This window comes from Cajanus cajan, chromosome 3, assembly GCF_000230855.2.
Source record: "Cajanus cajan strain Asha chromosome 3, NIPB_CcT2T_4, whole genome shotgun sequence".
Taxonomy (NCBI): domain Eukaryota; kingdom Viridiplantae; phylum Streptophyta; class Magnoliopsida; order Fabales; family Fabaceae; genus Cajanus; species Cajanus cajan.
In genome coordinates, this window is record NC_138519.1 from 30,057,458 (window position 1) to 30,079,191 (window position 21,734).

General features: G+C 33.3%; 1 protein-coding gene and 1 long non-coding RNA gene across 4 annotated transcripts; one reads left to right on the plus strand and one right to left on the minus strand.

The window, feature by feature from the left end:
* The first annotated feature begins 848 nt into the window (after positions 1 to 848).
* Positions 849 to 16,181, plus strand: LOC145955724 (uncharacterized). Its single transcript, XR_014432391.1, has 2 exons — positions 849 to 3,140; positions 15,850 to 16,181. It is a non-coding gene; the product is annotated as an uncharacterized LOC145955724 (long non-coding RNA).
* On the minus strand, positions 11,112 to 15,188 carry LOC145955723 (low affinity sulfate transporter 3-like). 3 transcript variants are annotated; one of them, XM_083070800.1, is made up of 6 exons: positions 13,999 to 15,188; positions 13,091 to 13,158; positions 12,417 to 12,502; positions 12,236 to 12,312; positions 11,528 to 11,634; positions 11,112 to 11,338 (listed from the first exon to the last, which is right to left on the minus strand). In XM_083070800.1, the coding sequence occupies exons 2-5, from the start codon at positions 13,147 to 13,149 to the stop codon at positions 11,572 to 11,574; spliced, it is 285 nt and encodes a 94-aa protein (XP_082926926.1). In that variant the 5' UTR covers positions 13,150 to 13,158; positions 13,999 to 15,188; the 3' UTR covers positions 11,112 to 11,338; positions 11,528 to 11,571. The 3 variants fall into 3 exon arrangements, with proteins under 3 accessions (XP_082926926.1, XP_082926925.1, XP_082926928.1); XM_083070799.1 differs by having other exon boundaries at positions 11,112 to 11,634; XM_083070802.1 differs by lacking the exon at positions 11,528 to 11,634 and having other exon boundaries at positions 13,999 to 15,185.
* Positions 16,182 to 21,734: the final 5,553 nt, after the last annotated feature.

Here is a 21,734-nt window from a genome sequence, read left to right on the forward strand (position 1 = left end):
TCCACACGCACAGCTCTACTCAGCCGCACACACTACTCTGATCAGTTGCGTGCACCACTTTGCTCAGCCGCGCATTACTTCGCTCAATCGCGCACAACACTCTGATGCGCACCTCTCCGCTCAAGCACACGCACCACTCGCCCTCGCTTCCGATGTTTCAAGTATGATTTAATGTTGTGGTTGTTTCCTCTTCCTTTGCTTACATACATATTGGATTGTGTGGCCTGAAAGTAGAAAGACTCGTTTTTTTCCTCTTCTCTGCCCTTTCTCTAACATGATACCATTCAAAACCATTTCTTCTAACTTTTAATCTTGTTCCAACTCATCTCTTGAATTTGTTCTCAGCTCTCATCTTGAGCATATATCTCTGTTGTTTGTGTTAGAGTTTGTATTGGGACATGTCTGTTCTTTTGTCTGTGATGGTGCGTTGGAGTGTCTTTCCACTATGGTCAGTTTGTTGAACATCTACTAGGGTCAGCTGAACTGAGGAATCTCTTTTTGTTACCGAAACCCATGAATTTTGCTTTAGTGGGCCCTCATCTGAAGTGCAAGATATATATCTTAGGCTAAAACCCTATTTTGGTCCCTTATAATCTTTTTTGTTTCAATTTAGTCCTTCATTAATTTTTGGTCTCAAATTGGTCCCAAATTAATTAATTGGTTTCAATTTAGTCCCAAATTAATTAATTAGTTTCAATGTGGGACTTCCATCCAAATTATTTAAACGGAGTTAACTTTTGGCCACGTGGATGCCACGTAGATGCATACGTTGCATCCACGTGGATGAGAAAATTCTTTTTAATACACCTGGACCCGGAACGGCCCGTTTTGAAATCGGAACGGGCCGTTCTGGTTGCAAAATTAAAACACTACCAGTGAAGCAGAACGGGCCGTTCTGAAATCAGAACGGGCCGTTCTGCTTTCAAAACGGGCCGTTCTGAAATCAGAACGGGCCGTTCTGGTTTCAGAACGGCCCGTTCCAGAACTGTGAATAAAATATTCTTTACTTAATTGTGTTTTTGATATTATAATTATGCAATTTTGATCTCTAAGGTTTTAATTGAGTAATTTCAGTCCTTAAAAGATTATAATTGTGTAATTTTAGTCTCACAATTTTTAATTGAACAATTTTAATCTCTCAAATATCATAATTGTGGAATTTTAGTCTTTCTCATTAAAAATTTAATAATTTTAAAATTTTAATATATATATAATGTTTTAAAACTATATAATTGTTTGTTTATTTAAATTAACGTATATATATTTTTTTTAATGTATCAAATGATATATATTTACTATTACTAAATAAATAAAATTTATATATTATTAGTATTTTAATATTACTGATAAATTAATATCAATAATATTTTTACCCTTTTTATAAATAAACTAATAATTTGATAAATATAACTTAATATATATTAATATACTTTTACAAAAATATAAATATATAAGATCAGATATATATTTCTAATTAATATACTTATATTTTTGTAAAAGTATATTAATATATAACAAGTTATATTTATCAAATTATTAGTTTATCTATAAATATATTAATAATATTATTGATATAATATCGAAAATTATAATATACGTTAATTTGAATTGATAAATAATTATTTAATTTTAAAACATTATATATATATATATTAAATTATTAATTTTTAATGGGAGAAACAAAAATCATACTATTATGATATTTGAGGGACTAAAATTGTTCAATTAAAAATTGAAGGACCAAAATCGCGCAATTGCAATTCTTTAAGGACTAAAATTATGCAATTAAAATCTTGGAGATCATAAAACTGCACAATTGTAATACTTGAGGGATAAAAAATGCAATTAAACCAATATTCTTAATTAATTTTATTAAAAAATATAATAATTAATAAGATAAAAGGAATATCACTTTATAATTTTTTGCAACTTATTTAAGATTAAAGGAATAAAATGATAAAAATTAATAAGATAAACATAATAAAGTAAAATATAAAAAAAATATTAATATATTTATTTTATTGGATATAATAACATAATTAAAATATAATTAATAATATATATTTTATAAAATTATTAATATTTTATATATAAAAAAATAAAGTAAAACCGGAACAGCCCGTTCTGAAACTGGAACGGGCCATTCTGGTGCATTTTGGGTGTGTTAATTTTGCACTTGGAACGGGCCGTACCGGATGCAAAGGATGCCACGTATGCATCTACGTGGCGTCCACGTGGCCAAAAGTTAACACCGTTAAAGCAATTTGGACGGAAAGTCCCACATTGAAACCAATTAATTAATTTAGGACTAAATTGAAACCAATTAATTAGTTTGGGACCAAATTGAGACAAAAAATTAATGAGGGACTAAATTGAAACAAAAACAAATTATAAGAGACTAAAATAGGGTTTTAGCCTATATCTTATTGATTTTCATGTCTGCTCTCTCTCTTTTTCCTTTTTAGGTCTGGTGTGAAATATATAAAATAAAGTGAAATATTATAAAATAACTATCAAATAAATATCTAAATTCTTCCTTGAATTTTAGTGATGTTATTATATATATATATATATATATATATATATATATATGAATGTATGTATTAGTTGTATTGTCATGTTATACTAACTTAATTCATTAATCTTTCTTCTAAAATCTTATTATCTGTAATACAATCACATGATCTACAGTTCATTCATCTCCTGATTTTATGTAACATCTTGATTTTGACAACCAAAATTATTCATTTTATATCGGTTGTGATGTTGATAATTTATGAGTGTTCCTGTCATTTATTTTTTGTTTATTAAATTTTGAACAGTACATTTGGGGAAAGTTTTCAAATGTGTCCCTGTAAGTTGATGCCTGATTCTACAAAAAGCAACCACTTACAGTCTGCAATTTGTTAAGGTAAAGGGAAAGTGTCAAGATATATTTAAGATACTTATAGCTACACTTTCTTCTTGCCTTGTTTTATTTTAAATTGTTAGTATTAGCTTGAGAAAGTGACATACTATGATTCACAGATACTCAGACAACTATTGTGGCCAAGGAAGCCTTGGAAGGACACTGCATATATGATGGAGGTTTTTGCAAGCTTCACATCTCCTACTCACGCCATACTGATCTTAGTATAAAGGTAAACAACCAACACTATCTGTAGATTGAAGATTGATATTCAATTGAATAAGTATTTGTAAAACTATGAATTGAATATGTTTCATTTCACTATTATAAAAGGGTGTGTTCGGTTGTTATACAAGCAAACAAAGCCAATCTTTATTCGTGTTTTTTCATGGTTAATTGTACTTTAAAATCTGTTTTAGCACTCTTGGTTTTCTTTCCTGACATGATGGTGGTGTATCATGCTCTGAAAATCCTTCTATATTGAAGCTTGACAAATTTTACCTTATTATCATTGGCCTTCATCACACCTTGCTCACGGAACATATTGATTGCTTTAATTACATTTGCAATATAAGGACCCTGTCTCGTAATGTTAAATTTGTTGTGTAGTATTGGTTTTTTCTTTCCATTATTTTGATGGGTGGCATACTGGTAGGAATATAGTGGTATTCAAATACTAAAATCATTTTTCATAGATAACGCAAGTAGGAACCCTTTTGTAGTTTTGGTCATTCTCAAATGTTATACTTCTATTTTGACTTGAGTTTAAATTTAATTCCATGGTTATTCGTGTAATTATAGGTGAATAATGATAGGAGCCGAGATTATACCATTCTTAATACTCCTGTTGTGAATGCGCATTATGATATTTTCATGCAGTTTTGTCATTATCAATTTACCTATTTTTTCTTCTTTTTTTATTTTTAGCTTTTAGTTTAACATCAACATAAAGATATATCTAAAAATTTTATATTTGAGAAAGAAAGAAGATAAAAATTATAGATACAAAATAGTAATTTTCATATAACAAATTTTATCTTTGAGAAAGAAAGAAGAGAAATGTTTACGACATTCTTTTATTAAAAGTCTTTTTATAAATAATTAAAATTTATTAAGAATAGTAGTTAAATAAAAATATCTCTTTTATTAATGTTATAAATAAAAAATATTAAATATAATGTCACTCACATTCGTCTTATAATTTTCTTATTGCCATGCCCCATTAGCCTAAAGCCCAAAGACATCAAACCATATTGCAGTGGCCAAATATATTTTGGATCGGCGGCGTGATATGTTGGCATTATTACTCAAATATACATTAGAATATCTACTAAAGTTATAAATGTTGAATTAAGATTTCATATAAGTAACATAATGAATTTCATAGGAAAAAAAACTGATACATACATGGGGTTTTATGTTCGGCACGTGGACTAATATGTAATGTGATGCTAACAATGGACATAATTAATTGGTCATGACATCCTTGATTATTGGTGGGGTGTGTAGTGAAGAATGTTAGCTGGAAAAGAAAAAGAGAATTACAATGGCGAATCCTTTCACTATTTGTGCACAAAGTTCTATACTTATATTTAATTGTTTAGGTTTATGCATTCTAGTTAAATTATTAAGTTATATTGAAATGAAATGGTCTAAACTATAAAGCAAATAAAAGGCCTTTTTATAAGGGAATTCATTTTGTATTGATACAATGTATTTTATTAAGTTATGAGTTAACAAAATGTTTCCTTTTCACTTTAATTAGCTGCTTTCCTTACAATTATATTTTATTCTATGAAAGTGCAAACCTTTAAAGTATTTGATTTAAAATGGTCTAATATTTTATTTGAATTGTCGGATAGGAATTTAAGATCCTTCCAAGAATTGAAATTTAAAGGTTGCATCACCACGTAAAAGTGTAGAGATTCTTAAATTACTTTGAAGTAAGTCAAATCTCATCTCTTCTTTTACTTTAATCTTAGTTTGATTTTTTTTCTTTTTAAGTTTGTGATATTCTTCTTACATCAATTAGCGCTCTATCATTATTTTATTTCATGTGTTTTAACTTGTCTCGTATCAAATTTAGCTTATTTATTAATATATATTTGTTATGGTTTGAGAGAATATAATTTTAGATAAACTAAAAAGTTAGGAATATACTTTGTGAATTTAATGTTATAGATTTGGAATGCTTATTTGACAGTGTATAAAAATCTTCTTCTTGTCATCCGGCCATGACTTTCCTTATTTATCTCATATTGTGCATCAAATTCATATTGGTCAATGGATTAATCTTGGATTGCTAAGTCACAAAATACAATTGAATACTCAATTGGTTTGAGTAAATTCTTAGACTTTGCATTTGAGAATGGAGCTGTTGGGGATACTATACGTTGTCCATGTCCAAAGTGTAGGTTTATGAAATGGCAAACTAGACATGTGGTACAAGATCATTTGATTTGTAGACTATTTCCCGAAAATTATGTGTTATGGAATCTTCATGGTGAGAAACAAATATTAGAGTCTTCTATAGATGAAGATGGTCCACAAGAGTCATTCAACTTTGCAAATCCAATGGAAAGCATGGTTAATGATGCATTTGGGCACTGGGAGGAAGAAGCTGTTAATGCAACGACATCACAAGCATTAGGTGCAGATGAAAGATTACATGAACATCCTATAGAAGATCATAATGGATTTAGTGAGTTTCTCAATGATGCAAACCAAACATTGTATGAAGGGAGCAGACACACAAAGCTAGAATTTATAATAAAATTGTATCATATCAAATTTTTGTGTGGATTAAGTGACAAGGCAATGACTATGATACTAGATTTGTTAAGAGATGCATTTCATGAAGCGAAATTACCTCCTTCTTTTTATGAGGCCAAGAAAATCATTACCAAACTTGGTCTTAACTACACCAAGATAGATGCATGTCTAAATGATTGTATGTTATATTTGGAAGATGATGATAAAGACTTGCAGACATGCAAGCATTATGGTACATCGAGATGGAACCCAAAGAAGAAGAAAAAACAACCTGCAAAGGTTTTGCGTTACTTTCCATTGAAACCAAGGTTGCAAAGATTGTTTATGTGTTGTAAGGCTGTTGAGCATATGAGATGGCATGTTTTGGGGGGCAACAAAGATGGGTTGCTAAGGCATCCAAGGGATGGTGAGGCATGGAAGGCATTTGATTTGACACACCCTGAGTTTGCTTTAGATCCTCGAAATGTTCTACATATAGCATTTCGCCAGTGTTCTTGATTCCATATAATCTTCCTCCTTGGATATGTATGAAACACACTTCTTTCATCTTATCAATGATCATTCCAGGAAAATAGATGCCTGGAAATAATATAGATGTTTTCTTACAATCCTTGGTGAAAGAGTTAATTGAGTTATGGGATACTGGTGTGGAAACGTTTGATTCATCATTAAATGAAACTTTTAAAATGAGGGCAGCTCTTATGTGGACAATTAGTGACTTTCCCGGGTTAGGCATTCTATCTAGTTGGAATACACATACAGGTTTGGCTTGCCCAACTTGCAACTTTGACGCAGAACCTTGTCGACTTCGTCACAGTAAAAAATGGTGTTTTATGGGTCATCGTCAATTTTTGAGTAGAAATCATAGATTTAGATTGAATCGTGTTCGATTTGATGGAAGCATAGAGGAACGAAATCCACCATTAAAATTATCAGGGGTTAACCTTTTAAGGCTAGTGGAAAGTCTTAATGTTACATTTGGGAGAGGAGCAATGCAACATGGTAGAGGAAAAGACCTAGACAAGCAAGTAAGCAATGGAATAAAATGAGTATATTCTTTGAACTTCCATATTGGAAGTCCAACTTGTTGCGTCATAATCTAGATTTTATGCATATAGAAAAAAACATATGTGACAATATCATATATACTTTGCTCCATGATAGGTCAAAATCAAAAGACAATCTTAATGCCTGAAAAGATATAAAATATATGGGTATAAAGCATGACCTTTGGCCAGATGATAAAGGATCATATCACCTTGCTTTATATTCATTAACAGGTGAAGCCAAAAAGTTGTTTCTTGCAAATCTAAAAAATGTTACAGTACCAGATGGGTACTCAAGTAATATCTCAAGATGTGTTGATAAGGTGCAAAAGAAGATCTTTGGATTAAAAAGTCATGACTGTCATATTATTATGGAGAAATTGTTGCCATTAGCTATCCGTAATTTATTGCCAATCCATATGACTGCAGTCTTGGTGAAATTTTGCTCATTTTTTAGATTTCTTTGTGGTAAATGCTTGAACATTTCAGACCATGATAAGCTCCAAGATCGGATTGTTGTTACACTTTGCCACCTAGAAATGTTATTCCCTCCATCATTCTTCACAGTTATGATTCATTTAACTGTCCATCTAATAAATGAAGCAAAGCTAGGAGGACCTGTGCATTATCAATATATGTATCTTGTGGAAAGGTAAACAAATAAATACTTTTTGAGGTATTTTTTCAAATAAATTATACTTCTTTTGACTAATTATATTATACATTTCTTTTTATAGGGAATTAGGTCATTTAAAGTCCTTTGTACAAAATAAGGCACAACCAGAAGGTTTTATAGCTGAAGGTTACTTAGCTGAAGAGTCTCTTACTTTTTGTTCATGATACATAGAAGATATAGAGACAAGGTTCAATAGGCCTAGACGTGTTTGTGATAACCCAAATAAGAATGAGACACATGAAATGTCCTCTATCTTCCCTCAAATGGGTAAACCAGTAGGAGCTTCCTCAATGTCCACTTTAACCCAAATGGAAAAACTACAAGTTCATCGATATGTGCTTTTAAATTGTGCAATTGTCACACCTTTTGTGAAGTAAGTAAATGAGGTTAACATTAAATTAATTTTCATTATATTATTTGTAATATTCTAGCCATGCACATTAATTATAAGAATTATTTTATGTAGTGAATTTAGACAATTCATAAAAAGGAGTTCAAGGGGAAGAAGACCTTCAACTACAGATATAGAAAAAAGAGTCAATAGGGAGTTTGTTGATTGGTTTCGAAAAAGGGTGAGTAGTAAATAAGTAGTTTTGTTTCTACTTTTCATATTTGTTATCAAATCATAAACATGACTACTTCCTTTTATTTCTAGATTATGAATCCAGATTCAATAAACACAATGTCTACTGATATAAAGTTTCTAGCACGAGGTCCATTAGATAATGCAAGAAGATTTACTGGTTATAATATCAACGGGTTCAAATTTTGAACTTTAGCTCGGGAAGAAGGGTTGAAAACACAAAATAGTGGAGTTTTCTTAACCTCTAATACATCTTGTGTTGCAAGTAGTGTTGACAAGAACTTAAGGCAAGCAGATTTACCATATTATGGGAAATTAGAAGACATCATTGAGACTAACTATTATGGTCGGTTCAAGGTTATTCTTTTTAAATGTAAATGAGATGATACTACTCATCATAGAGGATATAAGAAGGATTCTTGGAATTTCAATTGTGTTAATTTTAATAGATTGATTCATCTTGGTGGTGATCGTGAAGAACATGAACCCTACATTGAAGCATCTCAAGCACAAATGGTGTATTATGTAGATGATGTGATTAATGAAGGATGGAGTATTGTTGTACATCTAAAGCCAAGAGATTTATATGAAATGGGAGAAGATGTAGAAGATGAAGTATATGAGAATGAGTCGTACCAACAACAAGAGCTTGACCAATTTTTTGGCCTTAATGATGAATTTATGCAATTGGCCACAAACCACTTAAATGATGATATAGTTGAGACAAATATTGCTGCAAACTTAGTAGAACACATTTGAATTAAATACATAGTTAATATGGTTCTTTATTTAACGGTAATGGTTTAAATGTTTTATAATTGAAAATGTTGTTTCATTATTATAACATGTTTAAGTTATATATCTTACCTCTTATCTTCTTTTTTTTTATCATATAACATGCAGCCATGCCAAAGGTTAAACGTTTTCAGAATCCACTAAAGTCAGCACCTCAACCACAACAGGATGCTAATCCTCTAACACAAGCTCAAACATATTCCTCACCAACAATAAATCTTAGACAACCTTCACCATCTATTGAAGTTGTTGCGGGTTGCATCAATTGTCCCGTGGCGGAGGCTAGGTGGGCCAAGTCACTGTCGAATCATGGCGCTTGGGATGCTACACTCTTAAGTAGAAAGAGTTGCACCCTGACTATCAGCTATAGCTTTTGGCCTAGTGGTAAGCGCTCGATCCAACAATTAGTATCAAAGCCAAGGTCATGAGTTCGATACCTAACGGGGCAATTGCTGAGGGGGAGATTGTTGCGGGTTGCATCAATTGTCCTGTCGCGGAGGCTAGGTGGGCCAAGTCACTGTCAAATCATGGCGCTTGGGCTGCTATGCTCTTAAGTAGAAAGAGTTGTGCCCTGACTATCAGCTATAGCTTTTGGCCTAGTGGTAAGCGCTCGATCCAACAGAAGTCCCATCAAATGTTTCACCACCAATAGATTTCTCACCAACAAATGATGTTTCACAAGAAGAGTTCCCACAAGAAGCTCCAACATCTAGACGTACTGATCGCGAGTCTTCACAACATTGGAATATTGATGCCATAGGTATATACATTACATATATTTGTAATTAATTGATATATATATTTAATTATTTTCTTGTGATTAAGTCAATTGATTTTTTGTTAAACACTCAGAAGGAGTTATAAAGAAGATTAAGATAAAGGTTAGGGAAGTTAATAACTTACCTAGTGGGGAACACATCATTGTGGAGTTTGATGACCAAGGCCAAGAATTTGGAAATGCACAAGGCCTACTTGCTGGATTTTGTGGAATCTTAGCAACTGATTGTAACTTGTTTCCAATCAATTTTGAAAGGTGGTCAGGGAAAACAGGCATGCCTAAATGTTACTTTGATGATTGTTATTTAACAATCTTAAAGGTATAAAAAATTATGCATATATAACTTTTTATTTCTACTTATTTTATCGGTACATGTAAATGACATAAAAATTGACTATTTTATTTTGAAGCCAAAATATTGTTTTAGGACCACTGAAGCTACTGCAATACGATATTGCAAACTTAGTGTTGGAAAGAAGTGGGCTACCTTTTAGGCAAAGTTTATGGAATGAGTTCAATGACCTTACCAAGACTAAAGATGAAATTATAATTAATGTTCCAGTAGGTATAGATAAGGATCAATGGGCTCATTTTATTAATTATCGAATGAAACCATTGACATTGGTAAGAGTTTGATACTTGTCTTGGTGTTTTGTTAATACCACTAAATATTTGATCCTTAACATGAGATTAACATTGTTCACAGGAGCTATGTAGAAAGAATAAAGAAATTCGAAGCAAGCAAAAAATTCCACATACAGGTGGTTCTAAGTCCAATGCAAGAAGAAGGCATGAAATGATAATCACACTAAAGCTGAAACTTTTTACTACTTTACAAAATTAACTACCCATTTTACCTTTTCTTTTCCTATATTAGCTTTTGGAAATTGGTCAAAATCCTAGTCGTGGAACACTATTTATTGAAATTCATAAGAGAAAGGATGGATCTTATGTAAATGATGCAGCAAAGACAATAGGGGTAAGTGTAACCTTTCACTACAACATTTGTTATCTATGGCAACAATAAAAAAACGTTGTTGAAAGCCAAAAAACCGTTCCTAAAAGTTTAGGGAACGGTTTGGCAACGGTTTTTCAAGCGTGGATTTATCAACCGTTGCCTATTTCAATATGCAACGGTTTTTTAGCCTGTGCCCACGATGTCAAAAAAAACCGTTACCTAAACTTTCAAGAACGGTTTTCATGATCTTCAGTGGCAACGGTTTTTTTTTAATTTAAGGCAACACTATTAATTTTTAAAGAACGGTTTTAGAAATGTAGTTTATTTTTATAGGCAACACTTTTATGACCGTTGCTAGTGACATCAGGGAACATTTTTTTTAAGGTTGTCAATGAGATAATATAGGTAACAATTTAGACTAAATTTAAGCTACAATTTTGTAAATAGTGTCTAAATAAACGCCCAACGTTGTCTAAATTTAAAAATTGACTAAATTTAACATTTTTTTAATGTTGTCTAAAATATTGTCTAAATTTTACTTTATCCTGTGAAATCATATATATGTAATACGCACCTATAATTATAATACAAATAGTATATTAAACAACTCATATTAATAAGAAGAACTATACATTATTTTGGATTGATAATCCTCTTGTACATCGTCTTCTTCAAGAAGACATTTCTCATGTGCTCAATAAAGAATTGATTTCACCCTCAAAAAATAATAAAACAAATTATAAGGCTAGTCATCCATCCATGTAAGTAACATCATTCAGTCTCTTCATCATCATAAGGCTGATCTTCATTATCAAGTCTTTCCTGCACATAAATTATTTTTTCACTTAGAAAACTTATAGAATTAATCCCCAATCAATCCCCAACAATTAACATGAGTTAAAGCTAGTTATACACAAGAAAACTTTTGTAACTGGTTTGGTATACACAAATGAAATGAATTAAAATATAATTTAGAACTTGACAAAGGAATAAATTATAGCTTATCATGACCAGGACTATGGGTTGAGGCAGAAGAAGGAGGTGCTACACTATTGTCATTGCTTAGCATTCTCCATTATATTATCCACAGCTCGTAAAGCCTTTATACAATCCTCTCGCTTAACAACAACAATAACATTGTACTCAGAACAACCTTGAGCTATAGCACGGACATTTATATTGGCATGTTTATGGAAACAAGTTTGAACATAAAACAAGTGAAAAGATGTAACAAAATAAGAAAAAAGGCATTAAATTTCAACATCATCATTACATAATAATTTAAATGGAAGAAATAAAATTACTCAGTTTTCAAGTTTCTATTACATGATAATTAACAAACAAAAGAAATAAGCACAAATTCATAGGAAAAAAAATTCCATTTAACACAACTTTCACATCCGACTATATATCAACCATACATATATTTTTCTCTTTTCATTTTCAAGTGTAAATTAGCATGATAATTTTTATCTATCAACCTATAATTTTTTTAATAAACTTTTACATAATGAAATATTCATCTATAGTCTTTCTACAAAAGATCATCTTATTTTAGTGTTTCATTTTTAAAAATGTGTCTTATGTTAAAAAAAAATTATCTTCTTTTATTTATAGAAATTTGGACCATTCACTTATTTGCTGTTAGTAATGTAAAAACATATTTAATCCTGTGTATATTAATGTCAAAGAATATAATCAAATTCAGAGTAGCCTTACTTCTACACCACGTGAAAGCAACCTCTTGTGCAGTTCCTCAAGAGCTAGAATTCCGGAAGTATCAACATTCATCAAGTCTATGAAAGAGAATTGCACAGGGTCATTGGCATATATAGTATCAAATTTATAAATGTTTAGGCATTAAAATTCTTTTGATATGAAATATTTAACAGAAACTCACTTGTCATGTCAAGAATTACTGCTTGGACTCGACCCTTGGTGGTTTCTTTAAGCTCATCTTCATCTTGGGTGACCCACTTGAGTATTCTGGAACAAGTGAAAAAATTCATACATGGTTCTAATTTTGGCTATAAACCCCTCGAGAAGTAACTACTTTATTTTTTTTCTTTTTAAAAGTTCTCTCGAGAAGGTACAAATGCTGGCCAAATGCCTAAACAAGAAGATATTTCAAACGAAATTTTTTAGTGCATTATATATTTATCAATGTTTCCTGCAACATAAATAAAAATTAATTGTAGATTTGCGTTTCCTAAGTTTAATATTAAATGGTGTTTGAGTAAAGATCTTAATTAACCATACGAGAGCTTACAACTTAAGAGTTTATTCACATGTTTGATTGTGAAGCTTAATAAAATAAGCTCAAAATTAATCAATATAATTCCACATTGTATTTGTATCAAACTCTATTTTAAAATTACGCATGTATCGGATGCGCTGGTAACCAACAAGAAAACTGTTTTACATTTGGAATATTACCTTTCAATAACATGAATCAAATCTTGAAAGAAAATTCCAAAATCGAAGTAGCTAATGAACTAAGCATCATTCTTTTTACATATTAGAATGCTAGAATTGCAACAACATAATTGCAAAAGCATGTATAAAAATTTCTACCTGTAATCCACCATTGGCAGATCTTTATCTGATTTCACTCCAAGTTTCTCCTTCAACATGGCAATAATCTGCAAAACATTTAAGGTTTCTTATCCTTTTAAGCCTTTGTTTCATATTCATATCCTTCAAAACATTTATTTACCGGCATAAATTATCAATATATATGAATACAGCCAACTGTGAAGACAGTAAAATCCAAATTAGTTAAATGAAGAAGCAATAAAAATAACAAACTTTTAGTGAGCAGGACAAAAGTTCTATTTTATACCATTAAAACTTTTAGTGAGCAGGATATGACATTTATCAATATTAATAGACAGAAATCCAAAATAATTGACATGGTTATACTTATGACTAATGAGACCATCACAAATATAGAAAATTTCAAAGAGAACATTACAACTGAACAAAATCCTCAATCAACAGTTTGCAAGAAGGACCGCTGTGACAGAGACATGAAACAAACCAATATTCACAAACAGGACATCACCTTCCCAAGGCAGCCATATAATTACTGAGTTGCAAGTTGCAACAAACAAAATTCAACTCAACTTCACAAAACAAATCATGCAACACCGGAAAAATGATGCCTTAAACAACACAGCTCAGCTATCTAAATTCCAAAAGCATTCAACCCAGTGAAGCAAATTGATTGTGTCAAAGAAAAAATCTAGCCTTGTAGAAAATCTCATCTAAGATTGTACAGTAATTCTAGCAGCTTCAATTAAACAAACGTCCGTCGACAATAAGAATATAAGTGAGATTATTTTCATATCCATTCCAATTAAAAGGCACAGCAAAAGGTATCCCACTCTTGTTCAACAAAGGACCAATAGAAATGCAACTAATTGGAGTTGAATCATAGGGTTTGCAATTTGAAATAAAATAAAGCGAGATAGAAAATAGACCTTTGAATGTCTTTCTTCTAAGACAAGAGGCACTGGAGAATGCACTCTTTGCAAAAGAGATGGCCTTTGTGACAGCTCATAGGGTCGATTAAGGATTTGAGGCAGAGGCAGCAGGCATCGAAGGGCTTAATGGAGTTCTTTATATTGAGGATTTGGCGGCGACGAAGAGGTTGCCGTCGATGCGGAGGAAGCGGCGGTGGCGTCCGACGAGAAGGATGGAGATTCCGGCCATGCCGGGGAGGAGGATGGAGGCGAAGGCGACGAATTTGAGGACAAGCGCGGCGGAGTCGTCTCGGTAGAGGTCAGAGCCATGGCCGGCGCAGGTGGAGTTGGTACACGAATGGATTCCCGACGATCTCTAGCTGCGGCATCACTGGCGGAGGCAGCGGGGGTGGCTCCGCCTTAGAGCTTCGGTATGGCGGCGACATGGGTTAGGATCTAGAGCCTGGGCATGTTCGGATCCAGAGCCGTGGCGATCGCGGTGGTGATGCAGAGCGTAGAGGCGGCCTGCAAGCTCAGCTCCTACTCCGTGAAAAGCACCTCAGTGAGCAGCTTGAGGAAGGAGGAGAACGGCTGCCTGGTGTCGCGCGCTGACAGTGCAGCGACGGAGTCGGCGCACGTAGCTCACACTGCAAAGTCTGGCCAGGGGGAGCGCCAGCTGAAGAGGAGAGAGGCGGCGGCATAGAGTGGCGGAGGCAGCGGAAGAGGGCGAGGGAGGGGGCGGAGAGGGCGATGATGAAGAGAGAAGGGGTGTGGGGTTGGGAGATGAGGAAGGGTATGTGAAGAGGTGGAGAAGGGGGTGTGAAGGTATCTTTCTTAGTAGTGCAAGAATAGTTATGTTAATATTGAAAAGAGAATAGTGCACGCTTTGATCAATTGTTGCCTATATGTGCTTTTGGTAACGGTTTTATGGTTGTTGTCAAACAAAATACCAACAGTTTACAAAATTGTTGCCTTTATGTGATTTTGGAAACGGTTTTATGATTGTTGTCAAACAAAATTCCAACAGTTTACAAAATTGTTGCCTATATGTGATTTTGGGAACGGTTTTATGATTGTTGTCAAACAAAATGCCAACAGTTTACAAAATTGTTGCTTATTCCATATTTCGAGAACATTTTTTTAGGCGTTGCCTAAAAACTCGTTGCCTAATATAAAAAATGTTGTAGTGTTTGTTTCTTGTTTTCACAAATTCCACATTTCAATATTCTTAACTTTGTTGTTGATTTTCATGCATATTAATGGAACAAATTGAAGTTGGTCTGACCCAAAGCACTATTGATGAATCTGAAATTTCCCCTAATGATGTTGTTGGTAGAGTGTTTGGGCCAGAACACTCTGGGAGAGTGAGATGCATGGGTATGAGGGCAGCTCCTACTAATACATTTCGTAACACTAGACTTCGAATTAGTGATTTGAGCCTCTCTTCATCCAATGTTGCTTCATCATGATCATGTTCTAACCAGTGCAAACAAAAGTTGACTCTTTTGGAATCCCAACTACAAGGAACCTTGAATGCCCTTAAGGCCTATATGATAATGAAGGAAAGAAAGATTCCTGATGAACTGGCTAGCTTCTTTCTTTCACAGGTAAAGTGTTATGACTTATTATTTGGTGATTGAATGTAATGTTGGATGTGACTAAATAGGCTTAGGTTACTTGCTTTTGCTTTCTCTTATTTGTTGCTTCAACACCATATAGAGGTGACAATTTGATACAATTTTATTTCTTAAGATATTTATTAGTTTGATCTTGGATATTGCACTTGAATTATGTAAGTATATATTAGGACCAAATTTCACTTCCTTTATCTCTAAATTGTACTAAAACTATTTATTTTTCTAATTTCAGCCTAGTGATGTTGGAAGTGAACCTGAATCATCGTTAGATGCTAGAGGATCATCTGGTGGTAACAACTTGAATAGCCAATCTAATATTTAGACCTAGTTTTTTATATTATGGACTACTTTAGGTTATCATGGTTTCTGAATTTACAAAGTGTTGTAAAAACTTAGTTTCTTTTGATTATATATTGTTGTGCTGTACTTGTTGTCAACTTGGACTTCTGAATTAACTTTTATTGTTGTTGATCTTTTGTAGTTATGTTACTTTCATTATTATCAATCCATTGTCCATTATTATTATGGTTGGAGTAAAAATTTGGCTTTAGATTGTGCACTCAATGTAGTCTTCTTGTCTCAGATATCAAATGTTCGATTACTACTATTTTTTAGGTTGTTATTATCATTTTTATTTGGCATTGTCGCAACCCAAAAATTTCTGATCTTGCGACTTATGGTTTAGACATCCTTTTGAAAGATCTCATCAATTAGGAAATGTCCGGACACTAGACTAATTCCTAATTAATGGTTTTGAAAATAGGTTCTTGGAGTCGCCACCAATGTTTTACTCAAAACATTGGAAAAAGAAAAGGTTTTTAGAAATTCAATAATGGCCTTGATAACCAGAATTGGGTTTGGGGGTCGGTTACGTGTAGGGAAGGTATTAAGCACCTCTACAGCGCCCTCAATCGGTACCCTATGATGAAGTTAATGTGTTAAGAAATAATAAATTAAATATTAGATCCCCTTTATGAATTACTATTTACATGTTTGAAATTTAAATTACACGGTTGACCCTAAAACGTTTACATAATTGCTTTTGTTATAACAATGTATCTTAAAAATAAGAAATAAAAAAGAGAGAAGAAGATTAAATGAAATACCTCGTGGAAAGCTTTGTTAGATCTTCAAATATGGAAAATCTAAGTGCTTTGTGGCAACCTTTCACACTAGAATTGTCTCACAATACTCAAGAAATACAATAGGAGAGAGAGAGAGAAATTTTGAGCTCTAAAGAGTCCTGGACGAAATTTTGGGGCCCTGAGAACTGTGCCGAAGCTGTCTATTTATAAGCATTAAAAAGTGGTCAGAACGACCCGTTCCAAAATCGGAACGGCCCGTTCTGGATCCGAACGTTGTGTGTTAATCACGCACTTGGGAACGGCCCGTTCTGAACTGAGAACGACCCGTTCTGGAGTTGAGATTAACACTATATTCCCTAGCTTAGAATGGCCCATTCCAAACTAGGTTTTTAGGCCTTTTTAACAGTTTGGAACGACCCGTTCCAGACCAAGTTTTTTTAGGCCTTTTGATTGGTTTGGAACGGCCCGTTCTGGTCTAGAACGGTCTGTTCTGGTATAGAACGGCCCGTTCTTCTTCTTCTTCCTAGCTTAGAATGGCCCATTCCAAACTAGGTTTTTAGGCCTTTTTAACAGTTTGGAACGGCCCGTTCCAGACCAAGTTTTTTTAGGCCTTTTGATTAGTTTGGAACCGCCCGTTCTAGTCTAGAACGGCCTGTTCTAGTATAGAACGGCCCGTTCTTCTTCTTCTTCCTAGCTTAGAATGGCCCAATTCAAACTAGGTTTTTAGGCCTTTTTAACAGTTTGGAACGGCCCGTTCAAGACCAAGTTTTTTTAGGCCATTTGATTGGTTTGGAATGGCCCGTTCTGGTTTAGAACGGGCTGTTCTGGTATAGAACGGCCTGTTTTGGTATAGAAGGGCTCTTCTTCTTCTTCTTCTTCTTCTTCTTCTTCTTCAGATAAAGGGAGAGTGAGAAAGCTCGCTCGGGGGTGTGGAATAGTTGTTGGGTAGCAGGATTGGCCCCCAATCCCTTGCCTGATGCATGCTTCTAGAAACAGGCAAAATATAAATGTTTTCTGTTTTGCTTTCTGAATGTTTCGTTTTGTTCCTTATGTATTAGATAAGTTTTGATATGAATTAGAGTACTCTGTGGGTTCCTGTGCAAAACCCTATGAGGAACAATTATGAGTATGACTATGTGAAATATGAACAAATTGTTGAGATTCACAGTGGTGAATCAAGTCACCTCTGGAGATTAAAGGTTTTGATGATAAAAAAGTGTGAAACAAAGCTGACCAAGGACATCAACAACTTAGAAGTCAAAAACAAAGTCAATGAAAAGTGTGGCTATTATGTTATGTAATAGGAGTAGCTTATAAATTGTTTTGTTAAGCTTATTTTTTTTGTGTATGCTTTGTGCATGAGCTAATCTTTATCTAATCTGATTAGGAGTGTGTATGATGATGAGTTTGAAAGATTAAGAAGTTATTTTGAGACTTAAAATAGAGTTTTGAAAACTAACTCAAAATAATCGATTATCATTAAATATAATCGATTATTCCAGCAACATGCAAAAAGGATGCCTTGCTGCAATAATTGGTTATTTGTGAAATAATCAATTATCCCAGAAATGACTCTTTGGAATAATCGATTATCCAACAAAATAATCGATTAAATTGTTCTTGGTTGATTTCCAGAAATCATGAAGAACAAAATAATTGATTATTTTTTTAAATAATCGATTATCTAGTTCTGAAAAACTTATAAATAGTTTGACCATTTTGAAACTTCAGAACAGAGATAGAATTGAGAATCAAAATTAGAAAAACATGTTTGTGAAGTCTTTGTGACATTCTTGGAGAGTTTTCTTTGTGAAACCAAGAAGAAAAATGTTTTTGAAATGCTTTGAGAAAAGATCATCATCATCATCGCATTCTTGAAAGGAAAAAGATTAAGATTTTCTTCTGAATTCCAGGTGAATTCGTTCCTTAATTCTTTGTGAATATTTGTAAATCTTGAGTAGGTTTCTCAAGAGGTAAGGAATTCTTGTAGTGGGTTTCTATAAGGGGTGCATTCTTGAGGTCAAGAAAGTGATTATCTTGAATGTAGGAGTGTATGCATGTGTGGTATGCTTGTAAAACTTCTTCATTAAGATAGTGGAACAAATCTTGATCAAGTTATGATTGAGGACTGGATGTAGGTCACATGTGGAGTGGCTGAACTAGGATAAAAGACTTGTGCAATCTTCTCTTACCCTTATCTTTTACTTTGTGTAATATATTGGTTGCATATTGAAAAGATTGTTCTTGATTAACATGTTTGCATGAGCAACATTGGTTTGAACTGAATCAAAGTATTACATATTGTTCTTAACTTTGAATCTCATTATTGGTTAATCAAGAAAGCATAATAGGATTCATTCTTCATTAACAAGTCTTTAAGAAACTTCTTTGAAAATTCATTTTAGAAAAGTTTGAATTGAAATAAAGATCCTAAAAACTCTGAAATTTTTTAAAGTGTCATAGAATCCAATTCACCCCCCTCTTGGATTGAGCCATTCTTTTCTAACAATTGGTATCTAGAGCAAGGTTCTTGAGTGTTATTCAAGATTTCAAAAATGGCCAATAAGGAACCTACCATATGGTGAGGGTGTGTCTATTCATAGACCTCCTATTTTCAACGGTGAAAACTATGTATACTGGAAAATTAGGATGAGAATTTTCATTGAAGCAATTGACATTGCTGTGTGGGATGCAATTGAAAATGGACCATATATCCCTATGACCAAAGATGATGATGAGAAGAAAGAAAAACATTGGAGTGGGTGAAGTGATGATGAGAGAAAAAGAGCCCAATATGACTATAGAGCCAAAAACATCATTACATCTGCATTATCTATTGATGAATTCTTTAGAATATCACAATGCAAATCTGCTAAAGAAATGTGGGATACTTTGCAAGTCACTCATGAAGGAACAAGTGATGTAAAGAGATCTAGAAAGCATACTCTCATAAGAGAATATGAATTGTTGAGAATGAACAATGGTGAATCTATTTCTGACTTTCAAAAGAGATTTACACACTTGATAAATCACCTTGTTGATCTTGGTAGGAAATTTGAAGAAGAAGAGTTAAATTTGAAAGTATTGCAATGCTTGGACAGATCATGGCAAGCAAAGGTGACTGCCATAGAAGAATCAAAGGACTTGACTTCATTGACCCTTGCTACTCTCTTTGGAAAGCTGAGAGAGCATGAGCAAAAGCTGCATATATTTGAGGAAAATGAAAAGCAAGACAAGAAAGGCAAGAAAGTGTCACTAAAGGCCTTGAAATCAGCCAAAGGCAAAGAGGTGTGTGAAGAATCAAGCTCCGAAGATTCCGAAACAGAGAACTTTAACTTGTTGGTGAAGAAGTTCAAAAAATTCCTAAGGAAAAAGAGGAATTCCCCCTACAAGTTCAATAAAAAGACCAATAAGAAAGAGGAAGCAAGTACATCCTCCTACAATTGCTTTGAGTGTGGAAAATCAGGACACATAAAAGCTGAATGTCCAAACCTCTTGAAGAAGCAACAAGAGGAAAAGAAAATGAAGAAAAATGGCAAAGGAAAGAGAGCCTACATTGCTTGGGAAGACAATGACTCAAGCACAACAAGTGATGAATCTGAATTTGAAGAGAACAATTTGTGTTTGATGGCTGGAGCTGACCAAGACACAATAGTAAGTGATTCTGATCTTGAATCTAATCCGGACTATGATCAACTCCAAGAAGCTTTCATTCAAATTCATAAAGAGGCTGTGAAATTAGATGCCTTAAATTCAAAGCTCAAAAAGAAGCCTTCATGGTATGAAAATGTTTTAATTAATGTTGAACAAGAGCTTGAGGATTTGAAAAATGAGCATGAAAATCTTCAAACTATTTTTAACTTTAATGAAGCTCATTGTGAAACCTCCTCTTCCTCAAAAGGTGTTTGTGAAAATTGCAAGACTTTTGAAAAGGAAAATGCTGATTTGAAAATCACTCTTGCAAAGTTCACAAATGGAAATGCAAACTTGAATATTATTTTGGGAAAACAAAGAAACTCTTTTGATAGAAGTGGACTTGGTTTTAATCAAAGCATGAGCATGCCATTCAAATCAAAGAAAGGAGTTTTTAAGAAAAACCAAGATTTCAGAAAATTTAAAAGCAATTTCACTAGACAAACAACTTGCTATTATTGTTGTAAGAAAGGTCACACAATAAGGAATTGCTACTCTAGGAAATATGGAGTTCCAAATGGGGAAATGGTTTGGATTAAAAAGAGCCAAAGGCTGAGAACTAACCTACAAGGACCCTTCACATGGGTACCTAAATCTTTTTTCTGAATCTTTGTTGTAGGAATGCTTGAGGGCCAAAAGCTTACTATGGTATCTTGATAGTGGCTGCTCAAGGCATATGACTGGAGATCCTTCAAAATTCTCAAGTCTGAAATTCAAGAAAGAAGCGTGTGTTACTTATGGTGACAACAACAAAGGGAGAATTCTTGGTCATGGTAATATTGGTAACTCCTCCTCCCAAACATTGATTGAGAATGTATTGCTTGTTGAAGGGCTGAAACATAATTTGCTGAGTATAAGTCAACTTAGTGATAAAGGCTTTAAAATTGAATTTGATAATACTTGTTGCTTGATATGTGATAAAAAGACAAAGGAAATCAGATTCATTGGAAAAAGAATTGACAACATATATATGCTTGACTTAGAACACTCTATAGCAATTTCCAACACTAAGTGCTTAATAACCAAAGAAGACAATATTTGGATTTTGCATAGGAGAGCTGCATATATTCACATGGATCACTTAAATAAACTGATTAGAAAGGAATTAGTGATAGGATTACCTAAACTCAAGTTTAGCAAGGACAAACTATGTGATGCTTGTCAAAAGGGCAAGCAAGTGAAGGCTAGCTTTAAAAGTAAAAATCAGATTTCAACTACTAGACCCTTGCAATTAATTCACATGGATTTGTTTGGTCCTTCAAGAACCATGAGTCTAGGTGGGAACTACTATGGGTTAGTTATTGTAGATGACTATTCAAGATTCAAATGGGTTATGTTT

Bases quoted from the DNA above. Each gene is read 5' to 3' on its own strand.
- LOC145955723 (XM_083070800.1), bottom strand. From the start codon at position 13,149: ATGTTGAAGGAGAAACTTGGAGTGAAATCAGATAAAGATCTGCCAATG. The intron at 12,503-13,090 runs GTAGAAATTTTT...CACTTGTTCCAG, and splicing joins CTGCCAATGGTGGATTACAG to AATACTCAAGTGGGTCACCC. The intron at 12,313-12,416 runs GTGAGTTTCTGT...TCTCTTTCATAG, and splicing joins AGTAATTCTTGACATGACAA to ACTTGATGAATGTTGATACT.